Here is a 15292-nt window from a genome sequence, read left to right on the forward strand (position 1 = left end):
AGCCTCTCCTCACAGGGCTGTGTTCCAGGCCCCTCACCAGCTTTGTTGCCCTTCTCTGGACACCTTCCAGCACCTCAACATCTCTCTTGAATTGAGGGGCCCAGAGCTGGACACAGCACTCAAGGTGTGGCCTGACCAGTGCTGAGTACAAGGGAAGAATAACCTCCCTTGTCCTGCTGGCCACACTGCTCCTGATGCTTTATTTGTGCACACAGTTACTGATAAAAAACTCTTTCTGTTGCATCAGCTGCATTTCCCTTATCTCTTTATGTTGCCATTTCTGTTCTTAATCTGCCCTGATGAGGCCTCATCTGAAATAATGTGTCCAGCTCCAGACTTCCCAGTTCAAGAAGGTGTTAGGAGTTATGCAAAATTAATAATCAATATTAATTTTGATGTCCAGGTGAAGATTATTAATAACTATGACAATTGTTTATGAACATTAAAGCTCACCAGAACACTTCTTTACAGTGTTTGAAATGCAGAGTTTGGATACTTGCACACACAGGGAACAGGCAAAACTAGAACACTGTAAGAAATAACTAGCAAGAGCAAACATTAAACCTAGAACTGGAAAGAAGTTTTTAGTTTCAATTATACTGCTTGCCCCCCAGGGGACTCGAGAGGCTCCTTCCTGCTGCTAAGGCAGAAGGCACAATAAATCTAGTTACAGAATTTCTTAGAGAAGGGTTTTGAATATTTACTCACAAAATAGTATCAGGCAGTACCCAAACCCTTGAAGGGAGTTATCTTGGTGCCTTGAGAGTCGTTGCAGGCAAAGCAGAGCATAATGTGGCAGGGCAGAGCAGGCAAAAAGCAGCACAGGCACATGGCAAAAGCCTATTTATCGTTTATCTGAATGCAGTGGCTCTTTGGCCACAGAGACTCACCAATCAGAAGGGCTTTTTGCCAAACCTGACTGTATTAGGTGAAGTCAGGAGCTTGCTTTCCCTTCTTTGGGAAGAGCAAGTCTGGGCAAGTCTTGGACCCTGAACATGGCTGTCTCCAAGCCTTTTGTCTTCTCCATGCATTCTGCTTCTCCTCTCCATCAGAGAGAAGGAGCCATGAGATCACGTCTGGGCAAGCTAGGACATGGATCTTCCATGACAGAAGGACAGGGAGCTACTGGAAATTTTCTAAGGTGATTAGGGGACTGGAACATCTGCCCTGTGAGGGAAGACTGAGGAAGATGGGCCTCTTTAGCCTGGAGGAGAGGAGACTGAGGGGGGATGTCAATAATAAATATCTAACCAGCAAGTGTCAGGCGGGTGGAGCCAGACTCTTCTCAGCGGTGCCCAGTGACAGGACAAGGGGCAATGAACACAAGCTGAAACAGAGGAGGCTCCATGTAAACAGAATGGGAAAAATCTTCACTTTGAGGGTGATAGGGAACTGAAACAGGCTGCTCAGATTCTGGAGTCTCCTTCTCTAGAAGCATTCAAAACCTGCCTACATGTGTTCCTGGGTGATTTACTCTAGGTAATGCTGCTCTAGCATGGGCGTCAAACCAGGTGATTTACAGAGTTCCCTTCCAACCCCTACCACCCTGTGCTTCAGTGGTATCTTTTTAACCAGCATTTCAACCTGGGGACAGGACATGTGGTTAACAGGAACAAGGACAGTGTGAAAGAAACTATCAAACCCTTGGCTGTTGTTGTAGGTAAGGTACTACATTCAGAAGGATCACTTCTATTACCTGGTGAGGGGCCTGGAGCACAGCCCTGTGAGGAGAGGCTGAGGGAGCTGGGGGTGTGCAGCCTGCAGAAGAGGAGGCTCAGGGCAGAGCTCATTGCTGTCTGCAGCTACCTGAAGGGAGGCTGTAGCCAGGTGGGGTTGGTCTCTTCTCCCAGGCAATCAGCAACAGTGGTGGAGTCGCCGTCCCTGGGACACTTCAAGGCAAGGTTGGACGTGGCACTTGGTGCCATGGTCTAGCCTTAAGCTGTGTGGTAAAGGGTTGGACTTGATGATCTGTGAGGTCTCTTCCAACCCTGATGATACTGTGATAACAGAAGAAGGGGACACAGCCTCAAGCTGTGCCAGGGCAGGTCTAGGCTGGATGTTAGGAGGAGGTTGTTGGCAGAGAGAGTGATTGGTATTGGAATGGGCTGCCCAGGGAGGTGGTGGAGTCGTTGTCCCTGGAGGTGTTGGAGCAAAGCCTGGCTGGGGCACTTAGTGCCATGGTGTAATTGATTGGCTAGGGCTGGGTGCTAGCTTGACCTGGATGATCTTGGAGGTCTCTTCCAACCTGCTTGATTCTATGATTCTATGTTTCTATTCTATTCTTTATTTACCACACCACATTTGGATTTTTAATACTGTAAGACCCCCTTTGGAGTAGTAACTCTTTTGGACCTATGTCATATACTTCCAGCTGAGGAAAGAATCTCACAAACATGCAGGAAAAAAACTGAGAAAGGGGAAGCATTGCTTTGAGAAGATTCACTAAGTTATGAAGGGGCCAAGTAAGAACCTGAATTTGTGCCAGAGAGTAGAAATACTACAGTAGTTGTGGTTTATTACTTGCTGCAGAAACAGAACTCATTGGGATAAAGTCTGTTGCAAAGTTTGCTCATTCTAAAGCAAAAGCTGCTTAATTTTATGCAGGGCCTGGGGTTCCTGCTCACTCTACTTCATTTTTGGCAAGGTTCTAAATTCAATATTTGTATTAAATTGAATCAAATCCTAAGATTTGCAGAATATACATCATTAACTGATGTTTGCTCATCTTCATCACTGTACTCAAGTCCTGATTTAATCTATCCTTAGCTAGTAAATACCAAAGTGATTGGTGTCTTTTCATTGAGAAAGAGAAAATAACTTTCCTTTGGTTTTGAAATATGATTGGATTTTTTGGGATATCAACAAGGGTTCCCAGCAGAGTTGATGAGAGAGGGCAGAGAGGGTTTCATACCTAGCTTTACTATTCCTGCGATAATCATGAATCATAGAATCATTCAGTCATAGAATGGTTTAGATTGGAAGGGACCTAAAGGATCATCCAGTTCCAATCCCCTGCCATAGGCAGGGACTCCTCCCACTAGAACAGGTCACTCAAGGCCTCATCCAGCCTGGCCTTCAATACCTCCAGGCAGGGAGCAGCCACAGCCTCCCTGGGCAACCTGTGCCAGGGTCTCACCACCCTCACTGCAAAGAACCCTTCCCTCACATCTACTTTGAATCTCCCCTCTGCCAGTTCAAACCCATTCCCGCTTGTCCTGTCATTGCAAGACCTTATCAATAGACCCTCCACAGCTTTCCTGTAGCCCCTTTCAGACACTGGAAGGCCACTATAAGGTTTCCTGGAAGCCTTCTCTTCTCCAAGCTGCAGAGCCCCAACTCTTGTAGCCTGTCCTCATAGCAGAGCTGCTCCAGCCCTCTGATCATTTTCATGGCCCTCCTCTGGACTTGCTCCAACAGTTTGATGCCCTTGTGTTGGGAGCTCCAGAGCTGTTAGAATGTTTGTCCTTCTGATAGTTGTCAGCCCTTGGCTAGGCTCACTTCTGAGAAGAGGATTCTATTTTTCCTGCTGCCTGTAAGAAGCAGGGCAGGTAGATGAGACAAGCTGATTTAGACAGCACAGTAAATCAATAGAAATGTGGTGGTTATCTATTAAGTATGCAGAGAGAGTGCATTTATCTGAAAAGAAAAAACAGTACTGCATGCTGGAGTGGGTTTGTATTAATCCTTGGTAGACATGTTTGTCTGATAAGGAAGGGCATCCTTCCAGCTTAGTGAAACTGCAAGAAATAACATGTTCTTGATAACACAAAGACATTCATTTGGTAGGAGGTAATAACTTTTCAGATGGAATGGCCTGGTGTTTATAGGACTGCATAGTCTGTCTGTAAACACATTTGAACAGAAAGTTCTCTACTCTAATCTTTACTGGCTTTGTATGGGCCAATATTTACAAAATGGAGCTTGTAATTATACTCAACTTGTTAAAGCTTACTAAATAAAGTAAAAGTAAACTGTAAAATAAGCAAATGCTTATTGCCAGCTTTAAAAACTATTTATTCAGCTGGTGTGTGTGCCCTGGGTCAAAGATCAGTACTGGAACACTAGACTAAGACAGAAGCCTTTAATACAGTTCGTTATTCTAGAAAGCTGGGACTAAGTAATCCTTCCTCCCACTGGCCCCCAAGCACATCTATGAAGTAGTGAACTCTCTGTTCCTAAAGCCCCTCTAATACGCATTCTATTTCTGATGTCACTTTCCCACCCTTCAGGCACATAAGGTGACATGCCATTACATAAACTTATTTCTGCTTGTTGGCAAGTGCTTCATAGAATCATAGAGTCATAGAATCAACCAGGCTGGAAGAGACCTCAAGATCATCCAGTCCAACCTAGCACCCAGCCCTATCCATTCAACCAGACCATGGCACTAAGTGCCTCATCCAGGCTTTGCTTGAACACCTCCAGGGATGGTGACTTCACCACCTCCAGGCTGTATTTAGTGTCCTTCCTGTGATTTCAGTTTGCTGCCATACAGGGGTTGTGCAGTGTGGGTAGCTGATAAAATCAGTCTTGTTTCTTTGAAAGTGATAGAGGAAAAAATATTTTCAATTAAATATATTCACTTCCATGCATGGAAATTATGGCTGTAGATCTAAGAGCACTTTAAAACAGAAAGAACTTTAAAACAAAGATCACATTGGGTGATTCTGTGCTCCACAACCTCCCTGGGCACCCTGTGCCAGTGTCTCACCACCCTCACTCCAAAGAACCCTTTCCTAACATCTAGCTTAAATCTCTCCTTTGCCGGGTTAAACCCATTACCCCTTGTCCTGTCATTACCAGACCTTGTCAGCAGTCCCTCCCCAGCCTTCCCATAGGCTCCCTTCAGATACTGGAAAGTCACTATAAGGTCTCCTTGAAGCCTTCTCTTCTCCAGGCTGCAGAGCTCCAAATCTCTCAGCCTGTCCTCATAGCAGAGCTACTGAAACCCTCTGAGCATCTTCATGGCCTCGACTGGACTGGTTCCAACAGTTCCATGTCCTTCTTGTGTTGAGGGCTCCAGAACCACACACAGGACTCCAGGTGGGATCTCAGGAGAGCAGAGTAAAGGGGCAGAATCCTCTCATCATTGGACCTTGGGGAGTGGGAGAACAAAAATCAAGGGATATGAATGGCAAAGAAGCTTTCTCCAAGGCTTTTTTGTTGTATGTTTTGTTTCATTTGTTGCCAAGGTTTTGCACTTGATTCAGTTCATATGTTGTTTATTATTAATATCTTTGTTTTATCATGCAGGAAAAAAATGCTTTGAAACACCATGTAAATGTGTTCTAAATGGGTGTCACTACCAAACTCACTGTCAGTAGCCAGACTGACTTAATCACCTATTGTGATGGTTTGGGTGTTCCCCACCCCCCCACACTTAAGAAAATCACCCAGACTAGATTCAGCCCAGCTGGAAATTGAATGAAGCTTTATATTCACAGCTTAGCACAAGATACAAGCAGATAGCTACAGTCTATACAGCTATAGACAGAAATATACAGGTTAAAAGTGATGGCAGAAACACAGCAGCCCTCCCAGAAACCAGAGCCCCCAGGAGGGGCTTCCACCTTCTTCCCACCCCTCTACCTTACCCTAGACTGCCTTCTGTTCAAGGAGAGTTTGGAGAGTCAGCCAGGGGGGTTAGGAAGCAGAAGGATTAGTTAGCAAGTTAGGGAGAGAAGCACATGCAGCCCCAGAGCCCAAGAGCAAGTTGCTTAACTATGTTTGTGTTCCTGTTAGGTTAGAGAGAAGTTCATGCAGCCCAAGGAGCCAGAGAGTGACTCTGTTATCTAAATTTATGTTCTTGTTCTTATCCATCTCAGCAAGCCTATGAGCGCAGCAGCCATCAGCATTGTTTCCTTTTCACAGCCTAGAATCTAATCCTTCTCACCAAAGTATCTCAGCTAGGCTCAAACCAGCACACCTAAAAAATGTCTTGAATAAGGGTTCTTGGTTCAGACTGGAAAAATCCAAGAGGACTGCCATAATAGATTGAAGATCTATTATGATGGAAGCCAGTGACATATGTGTTCTGTCTGTGAGATTGCTTTGTATGGGCTATGGAAAAGCAGCAATGGCAGGCATTTTGCAGTGTACAGTGGCATTCATCATAGGAAGAACATATGCATTTGTTTGTCAGAAGCAGTGAAGTGAAAAATAGTGCTTAATTGGAACTGACATAAAATGGCCTCATTAGGAGCACAAATAATGGGTAGCTTGGTTGCCAACAGGAACAAAACATATTTCTTCTGACAGATATATTCGTCTCTTTTAAGCTTCATGCCAAGTTTTCAGCCAGCTTCACTCATTTAGAGCATGCCATTGAGCAAAAACTTGAAGTATAAATGCTGTGTGTTTGTAGGGTGCTGTGATAACACCAACAATGGACCACACTATGTCAATGCAGCCAGCAAGCATGATGGGCCCTCTGACCCAGCAAATGAACCACCTTTCCTTGGGCACAACAGGAACGGTAAGATCAGACATTCTACTTCCTATACTGCTTACTGAGTTTCTCAAGGTAATGTATTGCTCTTGGGATTTCAGCGCTTCACTTTTTTGCTGGTTAATATTGCTGTGTTTTACTTTGGTTTTTCCTCTGTATCCATAAATCTTTGGCCCTGACCAGGCAAGCAGAACAAAGTGTTTTTGATCATGACCCAGGCATATGCAAACCATATGCTGCTATGTGGCGGAGGGGGATTCTGCCACCTACGCCAATTGTGGTGGAGGGGAGAGATTAATTAATGCAAGAGGATAATTATAAAAATATATATATATATATTTATTAGCTTCCAATATTTCAACTCTTGCCACCCCCAACCACTGAACTTTATTATTAATATTCTTACATGGTTATGAAAACATTCTAGGATATCTATCTACAGAAACTTATTAATAACTAGCAAACTTTGAAACTATTAACAGAGAGAGAGTTTTCCCCACGGCTTAATGCCACTTGGGGTCATATACTACTTGCCCAGCAAAGGTGAGCTGAAAGCTGTTTTCTGCTTTATGGTAGAGGTAACAGAAATTACAGAGGCATTCAAGTATTTACTCACAATTCTGATTAATCAGCAACCACCCTCCAGGGCTACATCACAGCCTTTATGAATGTCCAATTCTCCAGGGTCTCTGCCTGTGGACTTTGAGGCTGGAATCCTCTGGCTTCAGGGGAAATGGCAGTCTCTGACCTTATGCTGCTGGCTCCTTCTGGATGCTCTGTCCAGGGAATTCGTAGGCAGGCACTCCAGGTGCAGAGGCAGGATTCTGTGCAGTCTGAGCATGGGTCTAATGCTGGTTACTCAGGCCAATCGAATGCAGACAAGTGGGTCTGCTCCTGGCAACCCATGGCAATGTGCACACCAGGCACTCATACAAAGGCAGGCATAAAGCTGCAAGGCAGTACACAGGCAGGCAGGCAGGGAAGCAAGCATGTGGTGGAGCCACAAGTAATGTGGGGCAGGCTGCACGTGAGCCTGTGCACCCCTATTGATTAACTGTGGGCTGAGAGTCAATGGTCTCATTGGCCACTCGAATGACCAATCAGGTTGGCAATCAGCCAAACCTCACCATCCTAGGCAAAACCCACAGGCCTGGACTCCAAATATGGGAATCATGGGGGCCCAGCACCAGGCAGGCACGAGCTGGGCACGTGGGGGCTTACACAATCAGGTGTCCTGGGCAACTGACTTTATGGCCCCAGTCTGTTGTGCCCCTTTGTGCTCGTTTACCCCTGGTGCAGGCAGAGAGACATGTCCAGGCAGAGCAGGCATAAATCAGTCTGCTTTTGAGCCTACAGGCCCTCCACAACATCCTATTGCTATACCACACAAACATGTGTCTACAAACATGTTTCTAAAACCATCTTAATGTCAGTATCAGATATGACAGAACAGAAATAGCAAGGAAGTATTAGTAGTAAAACAGTAGGTCAACAAACCCTACTCTGTACTTAGCAAGAATTATCTGTAGTAATTCTCATGTAAACATGAAGTACTCCATGGTCAGTCTGGCTTCTACTCAGAGCCTGTTTGCTTGTCAATCTAGGAGGTTTTACACCACTGGGAAATGGGCATTCTGGCTTCATGGTAGGATCTGCTCCTTGCTTCCACACTGTAGCAGACAACCACGCATAGTTTGATCCAGGTTCAGAAACAGGACTGTGGATTAAGCTCAGCTGTGTTCCCAGTAGATTCTACTTGAACATGCATGTTTCAACAATAGTTTTCTCTTTAAGCTGCACATGTCAGGTTCAAATAACTCCCCTAGAGTCGGAGAAAGGCAAAATTACTCCTAACAAGGATCATTAAAATTCTCTGAGAAGTCCCTACACACAATATGTGCTGATATGAAGGGTGGATGTATGCTCACCACATGCACATGTATGTCTTTATTAAAATGCAGGCATAAACACTGCACTTTTATGTCTTTAGCACACATTATGTAGTAATTATATGAAAGATCTATTATGCACTGGGTTTTCTTTACTACTTGATATTAACCTATAGAACACAGCTTTCCAACTTTATTTTACTTGTTTAAGGAACTGAATCAAGTTACATCTGCACAAAGGTATTTACCCCACTGTATTGGGACTTCTCTTTCTGATACTCTTATCTTCCTGTCCACATCTAGTGGGTGTAATTCTAACTCCATTGCCTCTTCACCTTGAAAAAGATACTGGTGGTTTGTTGTTTATTCCTGCTATTTTAAATGTTTGTAATGGTTTGGGTGTTCCCTGCCCCCCCACACTTTAGAAATCACCCAGACTAGTCTCAGCCGTCTCTGGGAATACAAATGAAGCTATTTATTTACAGCAGCACAATATACAAGCAGATAGTTACAGTATAGACAGTTATAGACAGAAATAGACAAGGTAAAAGGTAATACAGAAACACAACAGCCCTGCCAGAAACCTGAGTGCCCAGAAGAAAAATTTGAGTGCAATGCCTCCCAGGAGGGGCTCTCAACCACCCCTGCACCTTCCCCCTGCCCCTCTCAACCTTACCCCAGTCCTAAGGAAGAATGGAGGATCTGCCAAAAGGTTAAGAAGCAAAGTGGGTTAGGCCAAATGGAAGGTGAGGTTAGGGAGATGCAGCTCAGTCAGCAGCCCAAGGCAGAGTGAGTGAAAAATGGCAAGAGTGTTATCTAATGTTTTCATTTCTTCTTCCCAAACTCCTCAGCGAGACTTCTGAGTGCAGTAGGCATCACCACCGTTTTCCTTTCACAGCCTATGATCTAGTTCTTCTCACCAAAACATTCTACCCTGCTTCAAACTAGCACAGTGTTTCATCCACCAACTCGAGAACAACTAGGAATTATATCCGAGAATTCCTATCAATGTTGTCCCCCTCTAAACATATGAAATTGAAGGAAGTAGTAGGACCAGTGAGAATTTCTGCATGTGTGATTGCTGTGGTTCAGAAATGTGATTAAGAATGAATTCTGGCTGCTATGCAGCTTCCATAATTTTTTCCTTCTGGCTGTCATTTTCCTGACTCTTACATTGTCTTTGGCACTCATTTTCTCACGAACTTAATGTAAACTAGAAACTTCTCTTCTGAATTGAGACCACTGTTACAATGCTTATAGTAACAAATCCATTTGAGGGGGCAGAAAAGGGACTCTGAAAGTCAATGAGTGTTCTAGTGCATGGTAATAATATCTTGAATCTATTTCCCTGCAACTGAAAGAAAGTCTTGCCTGCCTTAGCCCTTTACACAGTCTTATCTTTCAAGGTTACAGCATTCCCTGATAACTTCTTAGAATGCATTCAGTGTATGCCATATAGAATCATAGAAACAACCAGGTTGGAAGAGACCTCCAAGCTCATCCAGTCCAACCTATCACTCATCCCTATCCAATCAACCAGACCATGGAACTAAGTGCCCCAGCCAGGCTTTTTTTTAACACCTTCAGGGATGGTGACTGCACCACCTTCCTCTGCAGCCTATTCCAATGCCAATCACTCTCTCTGCCAACAACTTCCTCCTAACATCCAGCCTAGACCTGCCCTGGAACAACTTGAGACTGTGTCCCCTAGTTCTGTTGCTGCTTACCTGGCAGAAGAGACCAACCCCACCTGGCTATAGCCTCTCTTCAGGTAGTTGTAGACAGCAATGAGCTCTGCCCTGAGCCTCCTCTTCTCCAAGCTAAACAACCCCAGCTCCCTCAGCATCTCCTCATAGGATTTGTGTTCCAGGCCTCTCATCAACTTTGTCACCCTTATCTGGACACCTTCCAGCTAAGATCTCCCTTTTCCTACTTCATACTTCAGCTGGCATTTCCTTCTCCCTACACATCTGATTAACGTCTCAAAATTCAGCTGCCTTTTTGAGGAGGTGGATCTCCGATAATGACAATTGAAAGCCTTCCCTGTTTACACCTAGGAGGTGTTGCTGCACCTGTTGTTGTCCCAGACCTCAGAGTGGGGCAGAACTTAAAAGAGGAAAAAAAAAACCCAAACAAAGAAAAAATCCTAACTAGACAAAAGAATGATTTATTTAAAGGCCAAATGAGGGAAGTCTTCCAAATACTAATTTTGGGGGTTAACAAAACTGAAGTCAACCAGTCCAAAAGAAACATTTAGTTTTATGTCTACTATCTTTAAAACTCCTAAGTCATTCACAGAAAACTAAAAAGGCAAGAAAGAGTAAATGATTAATAGGTGTCACAATATCCGTTCATAGATCTGTGTATCAGAAATTAATAGTTATGAATTATGAATATTAGTTTTCATTATTAATATTAAAGATCAGGGAAATTCCACAGTATCACAGTATCACAGTATCATCAGGGTTGGAAGAGACCTCACAGATCATCAAGTCCAACCCTTTACCACAGAGCTCAAGGCCAGACCATGGCACCAAGTGCCACGTCCAGTCCTGCCTTGAACAGCTCCAGGGACGGCGACTCCACCACCTCCCCGGGCAGCCCATTCCAGTGTCCAATGACTCTGTCAGGGAAAAACTTTCTCTTCACCTCCAGCCTAAATTTCCCTTGGTGCAGCCTGAGACTGTGTCCTCTTGTTCTGGTGCTGGCCACCTGAGAGAAGAGAGCAACCTCCTCCTGGCCACAACCTCCCCTCAGGTAGTTGCAGACAGCAATAAGGTCACCCCTGAGCCTCCTCTTCTCCAGGCTAACCAATCCCAGCTCCCTCAGCCTCTCCTCGTAGGGCTGTGCTCAAGGCCTCTCCCCAGCCTCGTCGCCCTTCTCTGGACACGCTCAAGCATCTCAATGTCCCTCCTAAACTGGGGGGCCCAGAACTGAACACAGTACTCCAGGTGTGGTCTAACCAGTGCAGAGTACAGGGGCAGAATGACCTCCCTGCTTCTGCTGGCCACACCATTCCTGATGCAGGCCAGGATGCCACTGGCTCTCTTGGCCACCTGGGCACACTGCTGGCTCATGTTCAGGTGGGTATCAATCAGCACCCCCAGATCCCTCTCTGTCTGGCTGCTCTCCAGCCACTCCGACCCCAGCCTGTATCTCTGCATGGGGTTGCTGTGGCCAAAGTGCAGCACCCTGCACTTGGAGCTATTGAATGCCATCCCCTTGGACTCTGCCCATCTGTCCAGGCGGTCAAGGTCCCGCTGCAGAGCCCTTCTGCCTTCCAACTCAGTCACATCTGCCCCCAGCTTGGTGTCATCTGCACACTTGCTGATGACTGACTCCATGCCCTCATCCAGATCATCTATGAAGATGTTAAAGAGGATGGGGCCCAGCACTGATCCCTGAGGGACACCACTAGTGACAGCTGCCAGCTGGATGTGGCACCATTCACCACCACTCTCTGGGCTCAGCCCTCCAGCCAGTTCCTAACCCAGCACAGAGTGTTGCCATCCAAGCCATGGGCTGACAGCTTAGCCAGCAGTTTGCTGTGGGGGACAGTGTCAAAGGCCTTGCTGAAGTCCAGATAGACCACATCCACAGGCCTCCCCACAGCCACCAAGTGTGTCACCTGATTATAGAAGGAGATTCTTTGGATTTTGAGTTAGCAGGAAGCAACTGCCCAGAATTAAACAGTTTAACCAATCAGAACTTGGGAAATAGGAAGGAGAGAACAGGAAGAATTCTAACTATGCCTCTGGAGTCTTGGCAGATGCACTCACGACTCTTTTGGTCCCTGAGTAAGTCTCCTGTATCAAAGACACTTTCAAACTCGCGATAGTGATCCCAGGGTAGCATATAAAACATTTCAGGCAGAGGGAGAAAGAGGCTGCTGAGCTGGCTGGTGTTAGGTGCAACACACGGCCGCCTTTACCGAGCCCCAGCCGAAGAGAGGCAGGATGGCTGAGGCAGACAAGGCAGGTGCAGAAAGGCAGAGTTTCTAACTCATCCCCCTGTAAACACTTCAGTTTGAAAATCAAACTGGCCAGTTGGCACTAGCACCATTGTTGTGGCCAATGAATTGAAAGCTTCCTGCCCCCTTTGATCACACAGGCATGGTGAGAGCAGCACAAGACACCTGACATGTGGTGCTAAGCTTCCTAGCCCTCAAGGGCTCATCTGGCTCAACTTCCCAGGGATTTGCCCCTGCAACAGAAGGAGGACAGCAAGGGTTAAACCAGCCTGGCAGGATTAATGCCCTACCAGGACAATCTGAAATGACACTCTAATAGTTACCCTACACAAGATTTCTCTTTGGTAAGAACACCTTCAGCACCATATTCAGTTAAGATCCTCATGCAAGCAGAATAGTAATGGAGGTCACAATGAATTTCTCATGTAAGAAGTTAAAGGAAGAACCTCAGAATTTCACAGGATCACAGATGTTAGGGGTTGGAAGGGACCTCCAGACTTTATCAAGTCCAAGTCCCCTGCCAGAACAGGACCATACAATATAGCTTAGGTCACACAGGAACACATCCAGACAGGCCTTGAAAAGCTCCAGAGAAGGAGACTCCACAACCTCTTTGGGCAGCCTGTGCCAGTGCTCTGGGACCCTTAGAATAAAGAAGTTCTTCCTCATGTTGAGGTGGACCTTCCTGTGCTGCAGCTTATATCCATTGCCCCTTGTCCTAATCAGCCTGCCAGTAGCAGCTCTGTTGGACAGATCCATCCTGACAGGAAACTGAAACTTCCTAACATGTTCTGTAAAAATATAACATGAAAAAATGGGGGGAAATGGCCAAGGAAGTTCTAAAGGAGATGTACAAAACATGAGCCAGCAGTGTGCCCAGGTGGCCAAGAGAGCCAGTGGCATCCTGGCCTGCATCAGGAATGGTGTGGCCAGCAGGAGCAGGGAGGTCATTCTGCCCCTGTACTCTGCACTGGTTAGACCACACCTTGAGTGCTGTGTTCAGTTCTGGGCCCCCCAGTTTAGGAGGGACATTGAGATGCTTGAGCGTGTCCAGAGAAGGGCAACGAGGCTGGGGAGAGGCCTTGAGCACAGCCCTACGAGGAGAGGCTGAGGGAGCTGGGATTGGTTAGCCTGGAGAAGAGGAGGCTCAGGGCAGACCTCATTGCTGTCTACAACTACCTGATGGGTGGTTGTGGCCAGGAGGAGGTTGCTCTCTTCTCTCAGGTGGCCAGCACCAGAACAAGAGGACACAGCCTCAGGCTGTGCCAAGGGAGATTTAGGCTGGAGGTGAGGAGAAAGTTCTTCACTGAGAGAGTCATTGGGCACTGGAATGGGCTGCCCGGGGAGGTGGTGGAGTCGCCGTCCCTGGAGCTGTTCAAGGCAGGACTGGACGTGGCACTTGGTGCCATGGTCTGGCCTTGAGCTCTGTGGTAAAGGGTTGGACTTGATGATCTGTGAGGTCTCTTCCAACCTTGGTGATACTGTGACACTGTGATACTGTGATAATCTACACATTTCTGTTATGATTATATGGTTTAATTTTATCCTTAGAGCTGTGCAATAGGCTGCCATAGAGTCACGTTTTTTTAAGCCATCAAGCCAAAAAGCCACAAACAATTCTGCTTGATGTTGGCTGTTAATCTGTCCCAAATCAATTTAACAGCTTGCAATATGCAAAGCAGTTTTTATTTTAAAGGCCTTTTGTAGGTTCACTTACATAGACAAACCATTTTCCTAATTATCATAACATGTTTTTCTCACTTAGAATCATAGAATCAACCAGGTTGGAAGAGACCTCCAAGATCACCCAGTCCAACCTCCTGTCCCCTCATCATCCTCATAGCCCTCTGCTGGACTCTTTCCAGCAGATCCCTGTCCCTTTTAAACTGGGGAGCCCAAAACTGAACACAGCATTCAAGATGAGGTCTCAGCAGGGCAGAGTAGAGGGGGAGGAGAATGCTTCAGATCTTGTGGGAATTACTCTGCCTTTTGATGCTCCCTGAAAGATTAAAATACCCTGTCCAAGCTGAAGCCATTGCAGAGGGAAGACCATTCCCAGGGGAGCACTTGTTAGCCTTTCAGTGCAGCAAGTCACCTGAGTAAGGCTGACCTCTGGCCCGTTCCTGCCTTGACACTAGAAACCAAATTTGAGTTTCAGTTTCTCAGCCCTGAATCTTAGTGGAAGTTCAAGGGGCAGCTGCCCCCATCCCTGCCTGCACTTGATCATTTAGTCACTAGCACAGGAGGGGCATTTCTGGCTAAGTGCTGGCAGCTAGGAACATCGAATCCAGCTGCCCAAAGAGAGCAGTTTTCCTACAGCCTCACTCACAGGCAGCTGCCTTCCCCTTGGGAAGCCTTCAGTCATTGGCCCCAGAAAGCACAAAGGATTTTGTTTAGGAAACCATTTGCCATGAATAGGAAGGAGAAGTTTCCTTTCTCTTCAAAACCCTCAAATAATTCATGTTTTATGAGTTATTTTAGTATCTTCTGGAAGCCCTCTCACTGATTTTCTAATACTGAATTGTCTGCATAAAATCTGACATTCCTGCTATACTAAGCACTCCTCAATCAGGAGGATGCACTAAGCCTATCGAGATGCCAGGTGAAAAGGCACACTGCAAATCCATCATTTCTGGATTTCATTGCCTGCCTCAAGAACACAGACAACTGCAGCAAACATTCCAGGCCAAAGAGTGGTATAAAGTGCCTGAGGAAGAGAGCCATTTGTGGCAGGGCAACACAATATTTCAGTGCTGTGAGAGAACTGTGAGTGCATTTGCATCTCCCAGTTTCTGTGCTTTGTGTTTCATCTAACAAGAACATAATTCCTGTCTGCCTTTATGAAGATGAAATTGTTTTCTGCCAGTTGGCATTACTGGTAAGTTGAAAGGCAAGTGTGCTGCTCCCATCACCTCCTCAAATCTTCCTATAGTATGGAGTCAAGGAGAACATCTGCCAGAAGAGCAATTTCTGACACATTTCTAT

General features: G+C 45.9%; 1 protein-coding gene across 11 annotated transcripts in view; it reads left to right on the plus strand.

Annotated features, from left to right (window-relative positions):
* RBMS3 (RNA binding motif single stranded interacting protein 3) overlaps positions 1-15292 on the plus strand; it is a 599905-nt gene that overhangs the window by 545337 nt on the left and 39276 nt on the right. For all 11 annotated transcript variants that reach the window (XM_064169766.1, XM_064169760.1, XM_064169764.1 and 8 more), the window contains one exon: positions 6365-6475. In XM_064169766.1, coding sequence (XP_064025836.1) covers positions 6365-6475 — 111 coding nt within the window. The remainder of the gene's footprint in view (positions 1-6364; positions 6476-15292) is intronic.

The sequence above is a fragment of the Pogoniulus pusillus genome, chromosome 32, assembly GCF_015220805.1.
Source record: "Pogoniulus pusillus isolate bPogPus1 chromosome 32, bPogPus1.pri, whole genome shotgun sequence".
Lineage (NCBI taxonomy): Eukaryota > Metazoa > Chordata > Aves > Piciformes > Lybiidae > Pogoniulus > Pogoniulus pusillus.